This window comes from Pistacia vera, unplaced genomic scaffold (genome assembly GCF_008641045.1).
Source record: "Pistacia vera cultivar Batoury unplaced genomic scaffold, PisVer_v2 Contig373, whole genome shotgun sequence".
NCBI classification, from domain to species: Eukaryota; Viridiplantae; Streptophyta; class Magnoliopsida; order Sapindales; family Anacardiaceae; genus Pistacia; species Pistacia vera.
Genome location: NW_022196194.1, coordinates 298,053 through 321,822, shown reverse-complemented (window position 1 = coordinate 321,822; position 23,770 = coordinate 298,053). Strand labels below are relative to the sequence as shown.

Below are 23,770 nucleotides of genomic sequence, written 5' to 3'. Positions count from 1 at the left end.
CTTCACTGGTCTCTTTATCCGTCACCTTGGCCGTCCAGTATATTATTTCATCAATCTTAGTTCTAGTCCTTCTCCTGCTCCCTTTAAATCTCTCACTTTTGAAAACGACTCATCAGATTCAGGGATCAATATCCAGCAATCTTGCAATGGTCTATTAAATTAGATGATGAATTTTGTCTACTCATTTCTGAAAATGAATTTTAGCACCCCATAACTTAAAAGGTTTATAATTCAAAAACTTACATAACAGTAAATGATTTGTCTTATTTTTTTATAAAATAAGAATTTTTATTCTTGATAATTCAATCCAATAATTGGGATTTTACATATGACAATAAATTTTGATTTAAATTACAATTTTAAATCCGTAATAATTTAACAAATCGAAAATATACATTTGGTTCAAAAAATACAAATGGCCGAAAACTAAAATTATTATTTTCAATAAATCTTATACTGTATATATTAAGATGTGAGAGCCAGTTCTTAGAGAAAAATAATTAAGATTTTGTAATGAATAAAGACATGAAGACAGTCACAACATATAAAATAATAAAGAACAGAAAATTCATTAATTACAAATTTGAAAGTCAAAGGTATAATTAATTAAACCCCCCAAGATTTGGCTAATCTAAAACCCCCTCAGGTACTAGTATCAACGTAGAACCCCCTGTTATTTGTCAGAGGATAATAAATTCCTGTTAAAGGTGTCAGATGAGAGGTAAAACAGTTATAACATAAGCTCGAGAGGGTTTTCAAGTTTGGACAAACCTTTGGGGTGGGATTTGGCGGGGGCAGAAATTTAGGGTCAAGGGGTGTTTAGTCTTTGCAACGGTGTGAGTTATCGATTTTGTTAAAGTCTAGGGACAACAAAGGATTTTGCATCGTTACGACTTACGAGTATCTATTATCTAAGGGGGTCTTTTTAGTAACTCTAAATATGGAGCAATAGGATCAAATGTAGTAGTGTACTCACAACTTATAGTATTCTTCATAAGAATTCTATTTAAGGTTAATTTTGTCAAAAGCAAGACTAATGAAGTAGTCATTGTCTCCTTGCTCAATATTGGCGGTTTTCATAGTCTTAATAATGGTTTTCAAAGTCTTATTATTCTTACAAAGCTTTGTATACCAAGTTAAGTATTTAAAGTGACAGTGTTATTACCCATTTACTGACATCATTAATTTTTATTTAATAAATTGATTTTATATTTTCACAACCCAATGACATATTACTTTGTAAGAGTAGTATTTTTTTTATAAAAATAAATTAATAAAAGAAAAGAGAGAGGCAAATGAGAATAAAAGGCATAATTATTGCCTGTATTTTAAGAGTACCTTAAGGGTCCGTTTATGACATGATTTAAAAATAGTTTTAAAAAATGAGGATCAAATATTATAAATATAGAAATAGGTTTGATATATTATTCAAAAAATTTGAAAATATATTTGGTGTAGTATCCTGAAATATTAAAAATATGAATATTTGTTTGTTTAACATGTCTTACTTATAATCATAATCATAAAATATTTCTAAAAAATATAAAACATGATTCAGCACTGAAGCATTGGTGTAATTAAAAATAAAATTCGATGTTATAATAAGTGTATTGTATATATCATAATTGACCATATTGTATTAGTAAGAATATAATCTTTGGCTTCTTAGTCAGTATTTAGATATATGATTATATCATATTTTAGAATGCTTAATCTTTTGTTGAAATTTAAAAGAAACAGACATTCTCTTCATTACAATAATATAATTTACTGGCGTTACAATAGTTCGATTACAGGAGCTGTTTCCTTCAACTTTCTAAATTCTAAGTATATCCTGGGCCGGCTGGTTCTAGTTGACCAATTAAACTATATATCAAAAAAATATTGAAAACGCTGAACCTTATCCGAAAATAAAATGGATATAATAAACCTAATGTGTCAAGCAATAAATACTTGTCTTATCACATCAATCTGACCCACTCTATGAAATTCCGGTCAAAACAAACCACCTTCTTTGTATGCTTATGCATGCGGCATGCCTATGGCTTCATTATTTTTATATTTATTTATTACCCAACTACCACACCTCCTCAATTCAATGTAGTCACTCACATTCCAAGAACTATCCAATACGTCCTCTTATTGGTTCTAATTGATTTATTATGTATGGTCTACTTTATTTACTCTTTATAAGATCGATTAATATCGTATTCATCCATTTTGTTATAAAAGTATTAAAAACAACCTTGCTGTCAGTGATATGTCAAGGTTATGGTTCTATCCAATTTTTATATTAAAATTCTATTTAACCTTCCATCACTTACTCACTCAACAAATTTCCTAAATCTTTCACTCAATAAATATCCAAATCCAAAAAATCACTCTGAACTTGCAATTATATTTTCTTAGGGAAGGCTACATTTTCATACAACACATTTAATGAAAAATTAATAATTTTGGTAAAATTAAGTCTTTTCCTTCAAAATAAATTAAAACAAAAATAATAAATTATGTGGAAGCTATTCTACCATTTTCATGTTTTATAAAAACTATAAGGTAGGAGGAATAAAAAAATATTTTTAAATTGGTAAGTGATGGGAAGGGATAAAATAGACTCTTAATTTTAAATTTTAATGGAATCCCAACATATCTCAAGGGGTAAGCGTGTTTTTAAAACTTTCAGAACAAAATGGATGGATTTGATATTAATCATATGGAATAAATTTTATAAATTAACGCCAATAAGATAAGGGGAGTAATTGAAACCCTCCAAACGTAGACTAAAATAGAAACATCGATGGAGGTGTACTGTGAGATGGTAGGCCTTACTAGAATTATTCAAATTGAGGCAGCCGCACGCAGGTTTGGATTTTAACTCGCATTTGAATTTCTACCATTATACGAGTAGAAATGTAGTTAACACGTTAACATCAATATTCTTGAAAATTGATTATAATACGACTGAAAACCAGAAAATTTTTTATATCATATTTATCTCATGGCGATTATTAATTGTTGTTGACCAGGATTTATCGTAAATAAAATGGACTGGTAACAACTCGGCAGCGGTTTTGAATTAGACTTGGTCAGTTTTAATTTTATGAGCAATCATATTGAAAGAATCGTATCCAACTACTTAAATTTGGAAACATTTAAGAACTGGCTTGCTGACTTGCTCCCACCAAACTTGTGATTGACCTATATATAAGTATGCCAAGAGGAAATATTAACCCATTCAATCTCTTCTGAATTCATATTCTCTCAACCAAAACAAACTCACAGAAACCTAAAGCTATGTCGGCCTTCTCTTCCGCAGAAATAATTGCCAACAATGAAGATCTTTTAACTGAGATACTCGTTTGCCTCCCTGTCAAATCTTTGCTCAATTTCAAATCCGTTTCCAAAAACTGGCTGTCCATCATCACCAGTCCCAACTTGTCCCTCCGCCTCGGCCGTCTCCCTAAACCCATTACTGGCCTGCTTATGCGTCGCAACAACGGTCCAGAATATAATTTCATCAACCTTGGTTCCAATACTTCTCGTGCTCCCTTCAAATCTCTCACTTTCGGAAACCTCCCATCTCGGGTTCACATCAAACAATCCTGCAACGGTCTGTTATTGTGCAGTTCTTTGCAAGAAAATGCTCGTCGCCCCGACTATTTTGTGTACAACCCCACCACAAACAAATACACTATGCTTCCTCCAATCCCTAATGACAACGGGGCATTGTGTCGCGATGTTGTCTTAGCATTTGATCCTTCCAAGTCACCTTATTACAAAGTCGTTTGTGTGAAAGATTGCAATCTTTCTGAAAGTTCTTTTCAGATAGAGATTTACTCATCCCAGACTGGGACTTGGAGAGTATGCAATTCTTCTTTTAATTATCCGAATACTCCATTTTTCATGGAGGGTGTTTTCTGGAACAATGCCATTTACTGGTGCAAATCTTGGAGTCCATCTATATATTTTGACATGGATAAAGAGGAAGTCCGAGAAATGCCAATGCCTCCTAATATTAACGGATTGGATGAGAAGTGGAGTTGGTATTTGGGAACATCTCGAGGCCATTTGCATCTCATTGAGATTTACAGCCCTTTCAACACTATATTCAATATCTACGAAATGGAGAAAAGAGAGGATTGCTGCAGGTGGATCGTGAAGTATCAGGTTGATCTTAGTCCGATAGTAACATCATATCCTGAGATGATTAAGAACTTTCAGACGGACTTACATTACTATCTATTTTCGACATTATGTGTTGTAAGGGAAGAAAACGATGAGGAATCGTACTTGGTGGTACATCTACCTGCAAAGGTAATACGTTACAATTTCAAGGATAAGAGTTTCAACAAGATCCATGACTTTGCTCCAAGTCATGATTCTGAACATCAAGGTGGAAATGGACAAGTGACCGATTTTGATTTTGTCGGTACTGCTGCTTTTCAATACATAGAGAGCCTTGCCTCCGTTTGATGATTAAATTTTCAATATAGGGGTTTTTTTATTCTTTTCTTCTTTTGTGATATCAGCAAGTGTATGTTTACTATAAGATGTATAATTAATGTGAATTTACTTCATTCAATTTGAATAATTATAATTCATTTGTTCTTGTTGAACATTTCATTGTTGATTACATATAATATTAATTAGAAAGAACAAATTCGTTTAAAATTTTGCTTATTTTCGTGGCTTGCATGTTATAATTGACCAAGTACTTATGTATATAATATATTAACTAATTACAGAAGAGGGTTGCCTGCCAGTGCCGGCTAACTAAAGTAAAGAAAAAATCAAGCAGGTTTTCCACTAAGAATTTTTGTAGGAGTTGGGTGTTTGTTTTCATCTGAAGATGGATTATGTTAGGAGACAATACTGTGTGTTTTTGTAGTGCTGACGGGGTTCAATCCGGCTGCATATAAATACCTTTAATTATTGATTATTTAGGATAAGTACCGAATAGATTAAAATAATTATTCCATGTTTGAAACTAAGGTGCGCGTAATCAATGACACCTTGTTGCAACTAACAAATTAATCAAGAATAGATGTATGGATTTTGACTAAGTTATATAGGAATGACAAATAAAACTATAGTATTATCAGGACTGATTCATATAAATAGAACCCTGAGTTTGGTTTAAAAATTAGGTTGAGAGAGATCCCCACGTCTACATACAGATATTTTAAATAAAAATGGTACGAGAATCAACAATTGAGAGATCACCTATTGGCTAACAGTTAAGACATCCTTTTTCCACATAACATTTTTAAGCTTCTCGAGGCAAAATTATGTCACTTAATTGACTTTTTAACTTCGCTGAAATTTGATTAATAGGGTAGGACGGTCTTATAGTTGACGATACGGATTGGTAAAGCACAACTGAAACCATTGGTTACTAATTGGACGATTTCGAAACTTGCCCGCTCACAACTCTCATTAGTCAATTTCTTTTTTTTTATACTAAATAATTTTCAAGTTAAAAAATAAAATAAAATATAAATTTTATCAAATACTCGCTTTGTGTTGTTCTGTGTTCGGGTGTATAATTCTGGACATGTTTGGTACACAGTATTGTAATATATTATTTCAATTGCATTTGTATAATATAATATTATAAAGAATGTTATAATGTTTCGTGTTTGGTAAGATGTTATAATGTATATTTTTATATTATATTATGTTTGGTGTATAAATAGTATTGTATAATATTATTTTTGTTTTGTTTTTTAATAAAATATGAGAGAGTTATGTTATTGGCCTCCCACTTTTTATCTTATTAAACCCTAATAACTCTTTTCCTTGATTATAATTTTATCTTTTATTAAAATTACAAAGTTAATGACATAAAAAAATAATTATTTCTTATTTAATTTGAGAATGTTTATATTCTTCACATTTTCGTAAATAATCATTTTCTTTTTTCGTTACTTAATATTATTTTAACGATTATTGAAAACTATTAAAAATGTTTATTAAGACCCTAATAAGAGTTGTATGATTTCTATTGATCCTCCTAGATTTAAAGCTAGGCTTGTAGCAAAAGACTACACCCAAAGGGAAGGGATTGATTTCAATGAAATCTTCTCCCCTGTAGTCAAATATAAAACTATTAGGATCATGCTATCTATAGTTGCACATCTAGACCTAGAACTAGAACTAGAACAGTTAAATGTAAAAACTGCTTTCTTGCATGGTAATCTATATGAAAAAATCTTCATGAAACAGCCTATGGGTTTTATTGACAAAAACTGTCCTAGACATGTTTGCCTGTTACACAAATCCTTGTATGGGCTTAAACAAGCCCTTAGACAATGGTATAAAAGGTTTGACACCTTCATTACCAGTATAGGATTCAAAAGAAGTGAGTATGACAGTTGTTTTTACTATGATTTAAATTCTAGTATGCTTGTGTATTTACTGCTTTATGTAGATGACATGTTGCTAATTAGTAAATCAAAAACCAGAATAAATGACTTGAAGTCTAGGCTGAATTTTGAGTTTGACATGAAGAACTTAGGTAGTGCTAAAAAGATCCTAGGGATAGTCATTGACAAGGAAAAGAGAGGACTGTGAACTAAAACTTCAGCAGTCCTCCTACTTACTGAAACTGATATCCAGATCTAGAATGTCAGATTCCAAGCCAGTATCCATGACTTTAGCTAGCCATTTTACACTGAGTAAGACACAAAGTCCCAAGACTGAATCTGAATTCATTAAGATGGAAAAAATACCTTATGCCAATGTGATAGGATCAATCATGTACGCCATGATTAGCACCAGACCTGACCCATCTTATTCCATTTCACTTCTTAGCCGTTTTATGTCCAATCCAAGTATAGAACACTGGTTAGCATTGAAATGGTTAATGAAATATATTAATAGTACAATATATGTTGGGTTGGAATATAAGAAAAGAGGAAACTCGCTTGATCTTGTGGGATATGTAAACTCTGATTTTGCAGGAGACATGGACACAAGGAAGTCTACCACCTCATACTACTTCACATTGGGAGGAAATTGCATAAGCTGGAAGTCCCAGCTTCAACCCATTGTTGCTCTCTCTTCCATTGAAGCAGAATGCATTGCTATAGCAGATGTCTTCAAAGAAGGATTATGGCTTAAGGGGATTCTATCTGAGGTGGAGTTGATTGATGAGAAGACAGCAGTGTTTTCGGACAGCCAAAGTGCAATTCACTTGAGTAGAAATCCAGTATACCACGAAAGGACGAAGTACATGGATGTTAGATATCATTTCGTGAGGGATTTAGCAGCTAAAGGAATCATAGACATGAAGAAGATATCAACTGAGGACAATCCAGCTGACATGGGCACAAAGGTAGTAGTTGTTACAAAGTTCAAACATCGTTTGAACTTGCTGTTTATAAAATAAGCAGTAAATAACAAAGCTGAGAAGGATTCTTGGGAGGTAGCTGCACTAGAGAGAATTAGACTGAGCATTTTGATTGTTTTTGTTTTTGGAGCTTCAAGGTGGAGAATGTTAGAGTGAAGCACACAAAAAACGTTGTCGCTGTACCTTTAGTGCAACGGTGTCGTTTTAATCATGTTATCACAAGACACAATTCAGACCATTGAAGGATTTTAGCATAGGACGGCCAGGACTTATTCTCCTAAAAACAGAATGGAAAAACGCACTATACCTGCTGCTGCGTTTTATTTTTGTTTGCTAGGTTTTATTTCAATTTTTTATTATTCTGTGAAAAGCATTTGCTCTGTATCGTTTCTTGCTTGGCTGTAATCTTGGTGTGGTTGGTTGTAATCACTTGTAAGGGCTGCGTTTCCCTTTGATTCTTGAGGATCTGTTTATAGAGTTCCCATAAGAAAGATTTCAGGTTGTTGTGAGAGTGAGATACGTTGTTTAAGAGTGGTTTTTGGGTGTAGGATATGTTTGTATCAGATTGGATTAATCTTTAGTGCAGCGAGCTCTTGAGTTTCTGGAGCTCAACGTAGACGTAGTTTATCCTATATAGGATAAGCGAACCACGGTAAAAATCCGTGTCTTTGTTCTTGATTTCTTTTCATTTTTTATTGTGTGTGTTGAGTGTGAAATTGGTGGATTATTAGGTTGCTAGAAGTGCAGATTTTTCTCTACACGGATGAAACTCTAGCGTCACCAATTTGGGCAGCCCTTCAACCTATAGAATTGCCATAAACTCATTCCATAAAATCAAACTTAGTTAAATTTTTATTTTTAGATTATAGTTCTCAATATGGCTTCAGAACCTATATGATCATAAGGTGTGATTAATTCAAATCTTAAACCATTATATTACTGTTTAATTATTTTATAGTAAAACTATAACACAAATAAAATTAACAGGATTGTTTTCCAAGAACTTTTAATTTAGACATTTTGAATATAAATATTGGAAGACAAGATTTATCTTTTAATTTTATTTTTAATAGTTGACGGTTAAGCACAACAATACAATTAGTTAGTAGAGTAATGATATGCTTACTCACGATCTTACTAACTATCTTACTCACGATCTTACTAACTATCTTACTCACGATCTTACTAACCATCTTACTATCTTTTGTTAAAATTACATATGGTACACGTACTATGCTTTATATTTACACAGGATAATAAGATCGTGAGTAAGCATAATATTGTTGTTAGTTAATAATTGGACAAATGGAATTGAGACTGTTTGCAAGAGGTTGGTATAGAAGAAAGACCAGTCTATTAAATATTAAATTATCATATAATAATATACTAAACTTAAAATTTAAAGTTAGAAAAACAAAAGCAGAACGGAGTTATTCAATACCCGCTTTGCTTGTCACACTATATTGTAATATATTATTTAAACTATATTCTATAATATAATGCTGTATGGAATGTTATATAATGTTTAGTAAAATATTGTAAAAAATTAAGTTTATATGAATCTTTAAATAAACATTTAAAATGAAAACCGTAGATGACCTTTCACTATATCAAATTAAATATTAAATAAAACTAAATTTAATATTAACTAAAAAAATGTTGCAAATCATAAGGTGATTTTTCAAATAAAATAACAACAATATCTTAAAATATTATCATATGCCTAATAAAAAAGTTAAAGCTTAGTTTAAGATTATTCTAGCTTAGAGGTGGGCATTTGGGACCGAGTCCAAAAACCTAATCCAAAAATCTGGTCCAAAAACGGGACTAGGCCCAAGGAGGAGGGCCCGGTCCCTCCACTGGGCCCTCCTCCAGGGTCCGGCCTGGGCCCAAATTTTTTTAAATATTTTCATTTTAGTCCCTTATATAATTACATAAAACCCCTATAAATTTTAAAATAAACATAAATTATAGGGGTTAAAAATAAATTTTATAAAAAAAAAATTTCCAACCCTGAAAAATTCATAAAATTTAAATTTTACCCCTAAAAAATACAAAATATCGTTTCACCCCAAAAATATAAAAAAAAAGATCAGGAGGAAAAAAAAAATTTCAAGCTCATAGGACCAGTTCAGGTCCTAAAATTGCTCATGGGCTTGGGACCGGTCCCAGGCCCATGAGCGACTGGTCCCATTTGGGACTAGTCCCAAAATGACCAGTCCTAAACGGGCCCAGGCCCGAGCCTGCTTGGGACTCGTCCTTGACCAGCTCTATTCTAACTTGTCTCTTAATTGCTTATGACTTATGAGCCAACTTTAGGGAAAAAAAAAATTCAGTTTTAGATTAAATCTATTAGAGTATTTGTTTTTTCCTTAATTTTAAAATCAATTATGCTTTCAGGAGAGAAGATGCAAGAAATGTAAAAAAAAAAAGACCAAAATACGTATTTTTAAATAATTTTTTCTGTTATTAATAAATATTAAAATCTAAGTTTTTTAAATAAAAAGAGTTTAAAATAAAATAAAATAAAAATTGAAAACTTGCTTCTAGTGTCGACCCACTCAATCCCGGTATGTTGGCGCTGATCGGCCACCTTTGATTTTGTTTTCATTAATTTAAATACAAATAAAATCTAAAAAATAGTTTTTTTCAAGGGTATTATTGTAATTGATTCTTGTAAAAGTAGTTTTTGTGAAATCCTTTTAGAAAATAAATTATTTTATAATCACTTTTTAAATTTTAGCTTAGAAAATAAGTGATCAAAGGAAAAGCTACACTAACTCCAAACTCACCCTTCAATTAATAAAATCTACAATACAAAGAATGGCATGTGTTTAGTGATAAAAGAAGACTAAAATGTAGTCATGTGTAAATTATAGGGGTGTTTGGTTCCGGGTACCCTGGAATTTTTTAAGGAACTGGAACCGATGGTTCCTTGAAATTTGGAACCAGAATCGAAACCAACGGTTCCAGTTCCTAGGTATCCAAAACCATAACATATAACAATGGTTCCGGTTCTAGTTCTAGGTCCCTGTAAAATGACAAGGACCCCCCAAAAGTTTTTAAAATGGCAAAAAAACCCTTAAAAACTCCATTATTTTGTAAAGGTAGATTCTCAAAAGTCAAACCAACTTATTTTAAATGTTATGAAATATAAATATAAATGTATTCATATTACTTTTTTTACAAAAGTTTTTATTAACTCCCCTAATCTTTAATTTTATTTTATATTAGTCTCGGTTACTGGTTCCTGGTTCGGGTTCCGGTTCCGTTAGGAACCGAAACCAGAATCGCACAGTAACGGTTCTAAAAATTTAGAACCGAAACCTACCCATTGACGATCGGTTCTGGGTAGGAACCGGAACCAAACCCCAGGTATCTGTCGGTTCCGGTTCTAACAGGTTCTTTTGAACACTATCAAATAAAGCTTTGATTTTACTTGGTATTATCTAGCGTGATATAAACTCAATACTATTTAGTGTTGCCAAACACGTGTTAATTATATTATTTTTATTTAATATACCTCATTTTTATTTATTAATCTGCAAAAGTGCTTTGTCTGGCAAACTCAAGCCATGTTCACAACAAAAAAAAGGTCCTACTTAGTAACCAAAAACTTCTACAACCAATAGAATTTCACAAGTATAACAACTACAAACAATATTACACTAATATTCGGAAGAAATTAAAACATGTTAACTTGAGAGTAAAAGTACTTAAGACAAACACCACACTAATGTCACCCGAGTTTTTACGTTCGTTCTCTCTTTCTATGCAAGTCCATCCGTCCTCTCAAGAATAGAGAAAAATCAAAGGTAATACTAACGTCTTGATTTTGATTTTTATTGAAGAATCAATTCGTCAAATTTTTTACTTGGGTTAAGTGAAATTAGATGAAGAGAGGATCTAAATCCCTAAAGAAATGATGCTGCATGTAAAGCTTGCAATTGACTTGGGTTTGCATTTAGATAGCCAGAGTTAAGGGCCCAGCTGAACCAGCCCATAATTCCTGGTGAGCCCATCTGCTTTATAGGAACTGTCTATGGCACCAGCAAGCAGCAGAGCAGCAACATAATAAAATAGAGGTAAACTTCGATTTTTGGTTTTATTTAAATGATATTTAATTTCTCTCTGTTTAAATGTACAGAAAATCAGAAATAGATAATATATCCAGCAGAATCTGCTAAATTACCCTAAAATTTAATAACAACTCATTTTTAAATAAAAAGATAAACTATCTAATAAAAATAAAAATAAAATGAAATAACACAAGTACTAAATAAAAAAGGATTAAAAATTTTCTTTTAAAGATTTTGAAAAAAATTAAGAATACTTAAAAAAAATACTACAAAAACCTTAAAAAAAAAAAAGAAGTTAAAATCTGAAAGGTATTTGCCAAATTCAAATTTGAGTCAATCATTTTAATGATAGCTTTTAATGCAGCAATTACATGGTTATGATAACACATATCTTTAACCATAGATGTCATTTAATGATTTAAAAGAAAGTAAATTGATTTTTAAATTAAAATATTTTGTAAAATAAAAAAAATAATACAAGTATAATTTATCATTGTTGATATAAATACAGTTAATTGAAGCATATAAAACATGTGATGTTTTATCCTTAATTAATCTACCATTTAGTCACGAGGTGACACATCAAATAAATAGCTTATGACATAAGGATACATTTGTAATTTTTTAATATGGTAGGTGTCCAATTTTCTTGTGAATATGACTTTTTATATTAAAATTTAAAAGTTTTTTTTTTTAAAATTCATCTGTATACAACTTTGCAATTGTATGTCCAGAGAAGGGCATTAACGTAAAAGAAAAAGAAAGTTACCGTTGGAATCTACATATATGAGCCAAACATTCTTCAAGACCCATTTGAAATCAAACGCAAGAGAACTGTCTGTAAAGGCCGAGAAAATCAAGAAGCAAAGCAAGAAAGATAGATTGTACCCTGTCTCGTACTTGTGAGTTATTTCTCTCAAACCTCTGAAATTTCTTATTTCTTCTAACCTTTCGTTCGACAGATGGTTATCATGTGGTGTGAAATTGCTTTACAGAATCGTTTTTGCTTTCCATTGATGACTAATCTGTTTGATTTCCGAGAAAAATTTAGAAATAAACCCTAGATTTGAAGATTTTTGTTGTTTAGGGTTTTAACATAACCATCATTTTACATCGACTAAGCCCAAAGAAACAAACTCTAATTTGTGGTTTCGAAGTTCATTTTTCTTCTCTTTGTTTTCTAGGCAAACAAACTGGGAATAAGATGAAACTTTAGAAGAACTTCGTAAAATTTTAGGAATTACAAGGGCATAAAATATATTTTGAAATGAAATTATTAGTTTGAGGTTTTGAAAATCTTTTAGAAAGGTTTTCAATCTTGAATCTTGACTTTCATGATGAATTTAAGAAAAGGGTTAATTATTGCTGTTTCTTTCTAGATCAAGGCTATTTCTAATCTTTCAGAAATTAGAGTTACTTAAGGTTTTAAATTTTGTTGCTTTCTTTCTAATTTATCTCAGCCTTTTTAGTGGTAAGTAGTAGTAGCATAAAACCATTGAAATTTTTCAGAAAGGTATTTTTGTGGTTGGGTGTGCTTGAATTGAACTGAAGACCCAAGCTCTTTCTGGTAATTTGAAAAATATGATGCTGGGATTTGTTAGCATAACTAGCATGGCATTTGAATTGCAGGCTTCTTTTGCTTTTTGTTAAGACTTCAAGAAACGAATTTGATGAAATACAGAGTTTGCTATTTGCTAGCTGGACTGTCTAAGATCCTCTTGTTTGATTTTGATGTTGTTTTGGTTGATACCAAATTTTGAACTATAGAGATAAACATAGTACCCGAACACTTGTAGGAGTGAGAAAAGAAATCAAAGTACTGAGAATTATGAAAAAGTTTGGGTGTTTTGTAGGTAAGAGTTTATGTGGGTGTTTAAACCATTTTCTAAGGAGAGATCCATAGCATCAGGAATATCCCGTTATATTATTGTTGTTTGATTTCAAATTGGGTTCTTTTACAACAAACCGTTGCAGATTTGTGTTTGAAGATGCACCTTACTTTGTTGATTTGCTTGGCAGTTCCATTTCTTGTTTCTTAGGTTCTTTTTTCATTTGTAAACCACAACACTCAGTAAATTTATTTAATTTTTTTTTTTCTTTCTAAAGTTCTTGTCTGATATGATACATATATTTCTTTCTTTGGAGTGTACTGCTCTGAATTGTTTCACAAACATGGTCAATGGCGTCACAAGTTGGTAGCCTGATTCATGATCAAACTTTGAATGTTCAGTATAATTGGTAAGTCACCTGTGTGTTTTCTATTTGATTTCAGATGTGATTTTAACACCAATGATTTCGCATGTGTAAAGTACTACGAAGTTACACATGTACTAATTAAATTTTGTGGTGACTGTTTGCACAGTAGCATGTAAAGACGTAAAAATAAAGTTGATAGGAGAATTTTTATAGTGGTTCAGATGCTTAAAGCGAATCCTACATCCACTATATTCTTTTATATAAATTTGTTCCTAGTTTTTAGACAGAATTACAAGAGGTCGCGAACTACGATATGATATTACAAATGCTTGGTGTTGTAAGTGTTCTTAAAGAATGTCAAGCCAGTCTTTTTCTAGTAGTGCGTCTTTGTTATTTTCTTTGTTAAATTCGTAACGGTCTAATCCCGATTTTGTGAGGGAGAGCTGCCTATTGTGACGCCTCTCAAGCATTTCATCAAACACTTTGTGTGCGTCATCCCAACATTCTAGAACGTTTTGGAATACGCTTGTATATGCTAGAATCTTGTAATAATACAGTAGTTGGTAGATGGTAGTTGGTAGGTGGTAGTTTGGAGTTAGCTAATCTCCACCGTTGATTGCAGGAAATCTAGATTGTCCATTGTAAGCTCCAACTACTATAAAAGGGGGAGGCCTTCATTTGGCCAAACCATCCAAGAATTGTAAAGTTTCTCTCACTAGTAAAGAGTTCTCTTCTAGCATCTCTTGTGAGTGAGTTTGTGTGAGTGTTTTCTTATTTGTAGGGCTAGAAGCGTGAGCAAGCAAGGCTGACTTGGGGCAATCGACGGGAGATTAGCACCTAAGGCTGCACGAGTCCGAAGGGAAACAATCGGGTCGTGGCATTTGGTATCAAAGCCAGGTTGATTCTTGGTTCAAGATGTCGTCCGAAGTTTGCCATGAAGAGCAAAGGGGGAGGGAGGCCAATCCTAACCCTAATCCTTCCAAGAAGAACTCTCGAGGAGGGAGGACAAGTCCATGGACGTGATGGCCTCCATGAAAGCACGAGTGATGCGCAACGAGGTAAATGTTGCCGAAGTGAAAGAACACCTCGACGTCCTCGATCAAAAGATGGACGATGTAGAAGGCATGGTCAAAACCATGGGAGAGTTTCGCCAAGATGTTGCCGAGAAGCACCAAGCTTTTGCGGAGTTCCAATTGGTGGTGTTGGACTCTCTCAGGGCATTACAAGCTCAAGTGGAAGAGCTTCGATTGGGTCTAGAGGAAAGCAAGGGCGATTGGGCGTTTTATAAGAAAACGGTGGCAAATGGGGTTGTCTCCAATGCCGCACCTCCCGCAAGGGTCGAAGTTCCAAGACCGCGAAAGTATAGGGGAAAGCGGGATACCCAAGAGCTAGAGAACTTTCTATGGTCCATGGAGAGGTGCTTTGAAGCTACTAGTGTCCAAAGTCAGCAAGAGAGGGTGAACATTGCAACCGGGTATCTTGAGGATATGCAATCGCGTGGTGGCAACGAAAGCATGCCGAAATTGTACAAGGTATGTGCATCATAAACACTTGGGAGTTGCTCAAGTGTGAGATCAAGAAGCAATTCTATCAGGGTAACGTAGCATATGAAGCACAGAAGAAAATGCGGGAGCTTAAGCACACGGGGCCTATTTCCAGGTATGTGGACGAGTTCTCTAAACTTATGCTTCAAGTTGATAACGTGAACTTAGAAGATTTGCTATTCAATTTTATGGAGGGGCTCCAACCCTGGGCACAAAGAGAGCTCTAAAGGCATCAAGTTGCCAACATCTCCACAGCCTTACTGAAGCCGATACCCTTGTCGAGTTTCGTAAGGGCAAAACATCCAAGCCGAAGAAAGATGGCAAGCCTGATTACGGCAAAGGTGGGGGAGGAAAGAGAGATAAACCATCTCACCACCGAGAAAAGGGAGACAAACCACCTTATAAGAAGGAATGGCGGAATGATGGCAGGAAAGAGTACAAATGCCGAGAGAACTATTATCTTTGTGATGGGGATCATTGGATCCGATATTGCCTCAAGCGCAAGGCCTTCAATGCCATGTTCGAAGAGAAGCAACCTAAAGCACCCGCATCTGAGACTGCCAACATAGGGTGCCTCCAACTTCTCAATGCCTTGAAGGTAAAGCTCGCATAACCCAAAGTTCAAGATAAGTCCCTTATGCATGTTGAAGCCACCATCAATGGGAAGAAAGTTCAAGCCTTGTTAAACATGGGTGCTTCCCACAACTTCATCAAAGATAGCGAGGCAAGACGGTTAGGCATCAAGGTGGAGAAATCAGATGGATGGCTTAAGACAGTGAATGCTGAAGCTAAACCACTTGGGGGCGTGGCTCAGAATGTTGAGCTACATCTTGGCACATGGAGTGACAAGGTAACATTTTCAGTTACACCTTTAGATGACTTTAACCTTGTTCTTGACATGGAGTTTCTCAGACAATTCAATGCGGTGCCTTTACCGCAATACAACTCTATGTGCATCCTTGAGGGAGTTCCATGCATGGTTTTAACGGTGAGCAAGGCCGCACCAAGCAACCAACTCTCCGCAATGCAAATTGAGAAAGGACTTGAGCGGAAAGAAGAGACCTTTCTCGCCATGGTGAATGAGTTGGAAGGTGGGGTGGGGTGGGGTGGGGTGGGGTGGGTGTGGATACCGTGGAGCCAGTATCGGAGGAAATATCCTAATTCCTTGAAGAGTACAAGGATGATGTCATGCCACTTGAGTTGTCGAAATGCTTTCCACCTAGAAGAGAGGTGGACCATAAGATTGAGCTAGAGCTGGGAGCTAAACCACCCACCAAAGCTCCATACTGGATGTCGCCACCAGAGTTAAATGAGTTGCAGAGACAACTCAAGGAACTTTTAGAAGTCGGATTTATCAAGCCTTCGAAAGCACCATACAGAGCTCCGGTCCTCTTTTAAAAGAAGCATGATGGGTCGCTTCGCCTTTGCATCGACTACCGGGCACTCAACAAGGTAACCATAAAAAACAAATATCCTATTCCACTAATTACTGATTTGTTTGATCAACTTGGACAAGTCAAGTACTTCTCTAAGCTTGATTTGAGATCGGGGTATTACCAGGTGCAGATTGCGGAGGGGGATGAGCCAAAGACTGCATGTGTGACACGTTATGGAGTCTTTGAGTTCAAAGTCATGCCGTTCGGCCTCACCAATGCCCCTGCCACATTTTGCACCCTCATGAACCACATCTTCCATCCATGCCTTGATCGGTTCGCGGTGATCTACCTCGACGACATTGTGGTGTATAGCAATACTCTTGAGGAGCATGCCGAGCACTTGCGGACAGTCTTCTGAATGTTGCAAGAAAATGAATTATATGTCAAGCAGGAGAAGTGCTCATTTGCTAAGCCGGAGGTAGAGTTTCTCGGCCACAAGATCACAAACGAGAAGCTCATTATGGATAAAGCCAAGATGAAGGCTATTACGGAGTGGGAAGCCCCAACAAAGGTTACGGAGTTATGCTCTTTCTTGGGTTTCATCAATTACTATTGAAGATTCATCAAAGGCTATTCCACCATTGCTGCGCCACTCACGGATTTGTTCAAAAAAGCCACAAAATGGGAGTGGACAATTGATCGCCAACATGTCTTTGACTCTTTAAAGAGGGTTATCAGGGAGAAGCCGGTGTTAGCATTGCTTAACCATTTGAGATACATACCGATGCATCTGACTTTGCTATTGGAGGTGTGTTAATGCAAGATGACCATCTCATAGCATTCGAAAGCCGAAAGCTCAATGATACGGAGCAACAATACAAGGTGCACGAGAAAAAGATGACAGCCATGGTGCATTGTCTACACACTTGGCGACACTATTTGCTTGGTTCCAAGTTCTTGGTAAAGACGGATAATTTCTTGGCCGAGTTTGACTATGTGTTGGAGTACAAGCCCGGGAAAGCCAACTTGGTAACGGATGCATTGAGTCAGAAGGTCGAGTTTGCAACCATAAGCAAGATACAAGGGGACCTCCTCAAGCTCATAAAAGAGGGTCTCGAACATGACACATTGGCCAAGTAACTCATCTCCTTAGCTCAAGATGGCAAAACCAAACGCTTTTGAGTAGAAGATGGCCTCCTGTACACCAAAGGGAGAAGGGTGTATGTTCCAAAGTGGGAAATTTATAGAGGAACTTGATCAAAGAGTGTCACGACACTAAATGGGTTGGATATCCCGAACAAATGCGCACTCGAGTACTATTGGAGGCAACCTATTATTGGTCACAAATGCGGGACAATGTGGAGCAATTTGAGAGAACTTATCTTGTGTGCCAACAAGATAAAGTGGATCACCGAAGCCTCGTAGAATTATTAGAACCGTTGCCCACACCAACCAAACCATGGGAGAGCATCTCAATGGATTTCATAATCTGCTTACCGAAATCCGAGGGGTTTAGTACTATTATTGTTGTGGTGGACAGGTTGTCGAAGTATGCTACCTTCATCCCCGCACCAAAGAAGTGTACAACAGAAGACACAACCAAGGTCTTCTTCAAGCACGTGGTGAAGTATTGGGGTCTTCCGAAGTTTATCATTAGTGATCGGTATAGTTGGTTCACAGGGAGATTTTGGATCGAGTTGTTCAAACTTATGGGGTCGATGTTGCACTTTTCCACAAGCTTTTACCCTCAAATCGATAGGCAGACCGAGGGAGTGAATGCTTTGCTAGAGATATATCTACAACACTTTGTGTGCACTAATCAACTTGATTGGCAAAGTTGATTGATGTAGCCCAATTCTCAGACAATTTGCAGAGGAGTGAAGCCACCAGTAAGAGCCTATTCGAGATGGTGATGGGCCAACAGCCACTCACGCCGCACACCTTGGGTACAAGTTATAAGGGGAGCAGTCCTACGACATTCAAAGTTGCTAAGTCATGGCAGAGCAGGTCGACATCACACGGGCGTATCTTGACAAAGTAACCAAGAAACTGAAAAAGTGGGCGAACAAGAAGCGGAGGCATGTGGAGTACAACGTGGGAGATCTAGTACTTGTCAGAATCCTCCCATCACAACACAAGTCCACCTGACCACTACATAAAGCTCTTGTCCAAAGATATAAGAGGTCATTTCCCGTAATCAAGAGGGTCGGTAATGTGTTCTACAAGTTTGAATTGCCTTCTTAGTTGAGACTTCATCCGATCTTCCATGTGAATTGTTTGAAGCCGTACCATGAAGATGCAGAAGATCCGGGAAGAGGAGAATCAAAACAGGCACCATTTGGCAACACCAAGTTCTATGACAAAGAGGTGGAGTGTGTGTTAGCCAATCGTGTCACGACAAAAGGGTCATCCTCCAAGTCAGGAATACTTTGTCAAATAGAAGGGGCTACCGAAGAGTGAAGCTAGTTGGGAACCCGAAGATGCATTGTGGCAATTCAAAGACAAGGTCCAAGAATTCCACAAAGAGTCGACGAGGATGTCTTCAGATTAGGTGGGGGAGAATGTGACGCCTCTTAAGCATTTCATCAAACACTTGGTGTGCGTCACCCGGACATTCTAAAACGTTCTGGAATACTCTTATATATGCTAGAATCTTGTAATTAATACGATAGTTAGATGGTAGTTGGTAGGTGGTAGTTTGGAGTCAGCTAATCTCCACAGTTGATTGCGAGAGATTTAGACCGTCCATTGTAAGCTCTATCTACTATAAAAGGGGGGAGGCCTTCATTTGGCCAAACCATCCAAGAATTGTAAAGTTTCTCTCATTAGTAAAAAGTTCTCTTCTAGCATCTCTTATGAGTGAGTTTGTGTGAGTGTTTACTTGCAAGGCTAGAAACGTGAGCAAGCAAGGCTGACTTAGGGCAATCGGCGGGAGATTAGCACCTAAGGCCGCAGAGTCCGAAGGGAAACAACCGTGTCGTGACACTATTTATAGTCGTTGTGCTCAAGGTAATGATTACACTTTTGCAAGTAGCTTGACGTCTTGGAGATCTCTCATGTCTTCCCATTCGTTGAGAACTTAAAGAATATTCTTATATTAAATGGGACTTGGACAGGTGTGCGAATCAAATTCATTCAGGGACAAATTCTTCAGTCAGTTGGGTTGTTGACAGCTATATTCTTTTTGCCTTTAGAGACGTAGCATGTTTTGGACAGTAGAAAGCTTTCTTGAACTCTGATTGGTGCTCAATGCTGTCAATATAGGTCAATCCTTATTTTTGGGCATAACATGATTGTTCGTTTATTTTTTATGCCCTTATGGTACTTAAAATCAATCCTTGAAGAAGCCTAATTCCAACATCTTCTCCTTTACTGAGAAAGACATCAGTGCCTCTAAAATTACATTTCATGGAAGTAAAAAGAATAGTATTTCTAAAGCTTCTGAGAAATCAGAGACCAGCACCAGGAAAGCAGTCTCTGACATTTCAAATTCGGGAAAGCCCCATCTATGTGAGCCTCTAATCTGAATGCGAAACTGAGTGGTGTGAAGGAGGAAGATTTCGCTGATCTTGTATGGGAACATGCTATTCTACCCATCCATGACCATGAAGAATGCCTCAAAGAACATAGAAAGCTATGGATGAGTTGCGGAATAGACTAGATAATGGTAAACAAAGTTAACAAATGTTTAAATATTTACTGTGTTGGTACTTGATAAATTCATAAATCTCTAATGTTGTTTTTGTTCATTGGTTCTTTTGTTTCAGATTTTGGGTACTTTGAATGCTTGGATGATCTTAATAAGGTTAGCTTTCATTTTGGTTGTTTTCTAGTTTCAGTTCAGCTACTGATTTATGGATTATCTAATGGATGTTAGTTTCTTTCAGTTTCACCCTGCAAGTCCTCCAAAGCTGTTATTCGAAAGGTGGTCATTGGAAGGAGAAGAAGAAGGTGAACTAGAATTGGAAAGGTGGTTAGTTGATCGTCTAAAATCAACTGAGAAAAGCGTGCATTTAAGTGATCTTGATTGTCTAAAATCACCAAATAGTTGAAAATTATGTAACCAACTTAATGTTGATAGAGAAGACCCCATAATTGCCAAGGCATTGACTTTCCTAGTATTATTGTTCATGCTAGTGCATAGAATATGTCGGCCACGATTTTTATATATAAAGCGAAGATGGAAGCTTCATAGCCATAAGACTTGTGCACGACCCGATTACTTTCCTTCAGACTCGTGCGGCCTTAGGTGCCAATCTCCCGACGATTGGCCTAAGTCAACCTTGCTTCTTCACGCTTCTAGCCTTACAAGTAAGAAAACACTCACACAAACTCACTCACAAGAGATGCTAGAAGAAAACTCTTTACTAATAAGAGAACTTTATAATTCTTAGATGGTTTGGCCAAATGAAGGTCTCCCCCTTTTATAGTAGATGGAGCTTACAATGGACGGTCTAGATCTCCCGCAATCAATGGTGGAGATTAGCTAACTCCAAACTACCACCTACCAACTACCATATTAATTACAAGATTCTAGCATATACAAGAGTATTTCGGAAGGTTCTAGAATGTCGGGGTGATGCACACCAAGTATTTGATGAAATGCTTGAGAGGCGTCACATTTTCCCCCACCTAATCCGGAGACATCCTCGTCGACTCTTCGTGGAATTCTTGGACCTTATCTTTGAATTATCACAATGCATCTTCGGGTTCCCAACTAGCTTCACTCTTCGGTAGCCTCTTCCATTTAACAAAGTATTCTCGACTTGGAGGGTGGCATTTTTGTCGAATGACACGATCAGCTAATACACACTCTACCTCCTTGTCATAGAACTTGGTGTTGCCAAATGGTGCCAGTTTTGATTCTCCTCTTCCCGGATCTTCTGCATCTTCATAGTACGGCTTCAAACAACTCACATGGTAGACCGGATGAAGTCTCAATCAAGAGGGCAATTCAAGCTTGTAGGACACATTACCGACCCTCTTGATTATAGGAAATGGCCCCTCATATTTTCGGACAAGGGCTTTGTGCAGTGGTCGGGTGGACTTGTGTTGTGATGGGAGGATTCTGACAAGTAGTAGATCTCCCACGTTGTACTCCACACCTCTGCTTCTTGTCTGCCCACTTCTTCATTTTCTTGGTTGCTTTGTCAAGATACGCCCGTGTGATGTCGGCTTATTCATGCCATGACTTAGCAACTTTGAATGCTGCGGGACTACTCCCTTTATAACTTGTACCTAAGATGTGCAGCGTGAGTGGCTGTTGACCCATCACTAGCTCGAATAGGCTCTTGTTGGTGGCTTCACTCCTCTGCAGATTATAGGAGAATTAGGCTACATCAATCAACTTTGCCCAATCAAGTTGGTTGGCACTCGCAAAGTGTCGCAAATATATCTCTAGTAGGGCATTCACTCTCTCGGTTTGCCTGTCGGTTTGAGGATGAAAGCTTGTGAAAAAGTGTAATGCCGACCCCATTAGTTTGAACAACTCAATCCAAAATCTCCCTATGAACCGACTATCCCGATCACTGATGATGAACTTCGGAAGACCCCAATACTTCACCACATGCTTGAAGAAGAGCTTGGTCGTTTCTTCCGCTATACACTCCTTTGGTGCGGGGATGAAGGTAGTATACTTCGACAAACTGTCCACCACAACAATAATAGTACTAAACCCCTCGGATTTCAGCAAGCACACTATGAAATCCATTGAGATGCTCTCCCATGGTCTGCTTGTGTGGGCAATGGTTCCAGTAATCCTGCGGGGCTTCGGTGTTCCACCTTATCTTGTTGGCACACAAGACAAGTTCTCACAAATTGCTCCACATCATCCCGCATTTGTTGCCAATAATAGGCTACCTCCAATAGTGCTCGAGTGCGCCTTTGTCCAGGATGTCCAGGCCATTTAGTGTTGTGACACTCCTTGATCAAGTTCCTCCGTAAATTTCCCCATTTTGGAACATACGCCCTTCTCCCTTTAGTGTAAAGGAGGCCATCTTCTACCCAAAAACGCTTGGTCTTGCCATCTTGAGCTAAGGAGATGAGTTGCTTAGCCAATGTGTCATGCTCGAGACCCTCCTTTATGAGCTTGAGGAGACCCCCTTGTATCTTGCTTATGGCTGCAAACTTGGCCTTCCGACTCAATGCATCCGCCACCAAGTTAGCTTTCCCAGGCTTATACTTTAACACATAGTCAAACTCGGCCAAGAAGTCTTGCCATCTACCTTGCTTGGGGCTAAGTTTCTTTTGACTTTGGAAGTAACTTGTTGCCACATTGTCCGTCTTCACCAAGAACTTGGACCTAAAATAAATAATTGTGCCAAGTGCATAGATAATGCACCACGGCTGTCATCTTTTTCTTTTACACCGTGTATCATCGCTCCGTATCATTAAGCTTCCGTCTTTCAAAGGCTATGGGATGTTCATCCTGTATTAACACACCTCCAATAGCAAAGTTAGATGCATCAGTATGTACCTCAAATGGTTGAGCATGGTTGGGCAATGCTAACACCGGCTCCTCCATGATGGCCCTCTTCAAAGAGTCAAAGGCATGTTGGCAATCAACCGTCCATTCCCATTTTGTGGCCTTCTTGAGCAAATCCGTGAGTGGTGTGACAATGGTGGAATAGCCTTTGATGAATCTCCGATAGTAATTGACGAGGCCCAAGAAAAAGTGTAACTCAGTAATCTTTGTTGGGGCTTCTCACTCCGCAATAGCCTTCACATTGGCTTTATCCATGATGAGCTTCCCGTCTATGATCTTGTGGCCGAGAAACTTTACCTCCGGCTTTGTAAATGAGCACTTCTCCCGCTTGACATATAGCTTATTTTCTTGCAACACTCAAAAAACTGTCCGCAAGTACTCGGCATGCTCCTCAAGAGTATTGTTATACACCACAATGTCGTCGAGGTAGATCACCACAAACTGATCAAGGTATGGATGTAGACTACTATGAACCGATCAAGGTATGGATGGAAGATGTGGTTCATAAGGGTGCAAAATGTGGCAGAGGCATTGGTGAGGCCGAATGGGATGACTTTGAACTCAAAGGCTCCGTAACGCGTCACACATGCTATCTTCGGCTCATCCCCTTCCGTAATCCGCACTTGGTGTAATACCCTGATCTCAAATCAAGCTTAGAGAAATACTTGGCCTGTCCAAGTTGATCAAACAAGTTGGCAATTAGTGGAATGGGATACTTGTTTTTTATGATTACCTTATTG

At 36.8% G+C, this 23,770-nt stretch overlaps 2 protein-coding genes across 2 annotated transcripts; both read left to right on the top strand.

The window, feature by feature from the left end:
- The first annotated feature begins 3,294 nt into the window (after positions 1 to 3,294).
- On the top strand, positions 3,295 to 4,473 carry LOC116140512 (F-box protein At5g07610-like). Its single transcript, XM_031426139.1, has one exon. The coding sequence runs from the start codon at positions 3,295 to 3,297 to the stop codon at positions 4,471 to 4,473; it is 1,179 nt and encodes a 392-aa protein (XP_031281999.1).
- A 2,176-nt stretch (positions 4,474 to 6,649) lies between these two features.
- On the top strand, positions 6,650 to 7,390 carry LOC116140511 (secreted RxLR effector protein 161-like). Its single transcript, XM_031426137.1, has one exon. It carries the CDS (start codon positions 6,650 to 6,652, stop codon positions 7,388 to 7,390), a length of 741 nt encoding a protein of 246 aa, XP_031281997.1.
- Positions 7,391 to 23,770: the final 16,380 nt, after the last annotated feature.

Bases quoted from the DNA above. Each gene is read 5' to 3' on its own strand.
- LOC116140512 (XM_031426139.1), top strand. From the start codon at position 3,295: ATGTCGGCCTTCTCTTCCGCAGAAATAATTGCCAACAATGAAGATCTT.
- LOC116140511 (XM_031426137.1), top strand. From the start codon at position 6,650: ATGACTTTAGCTAGCCATTTTACACTGAGTAAGACACAAAGTCCCAAG.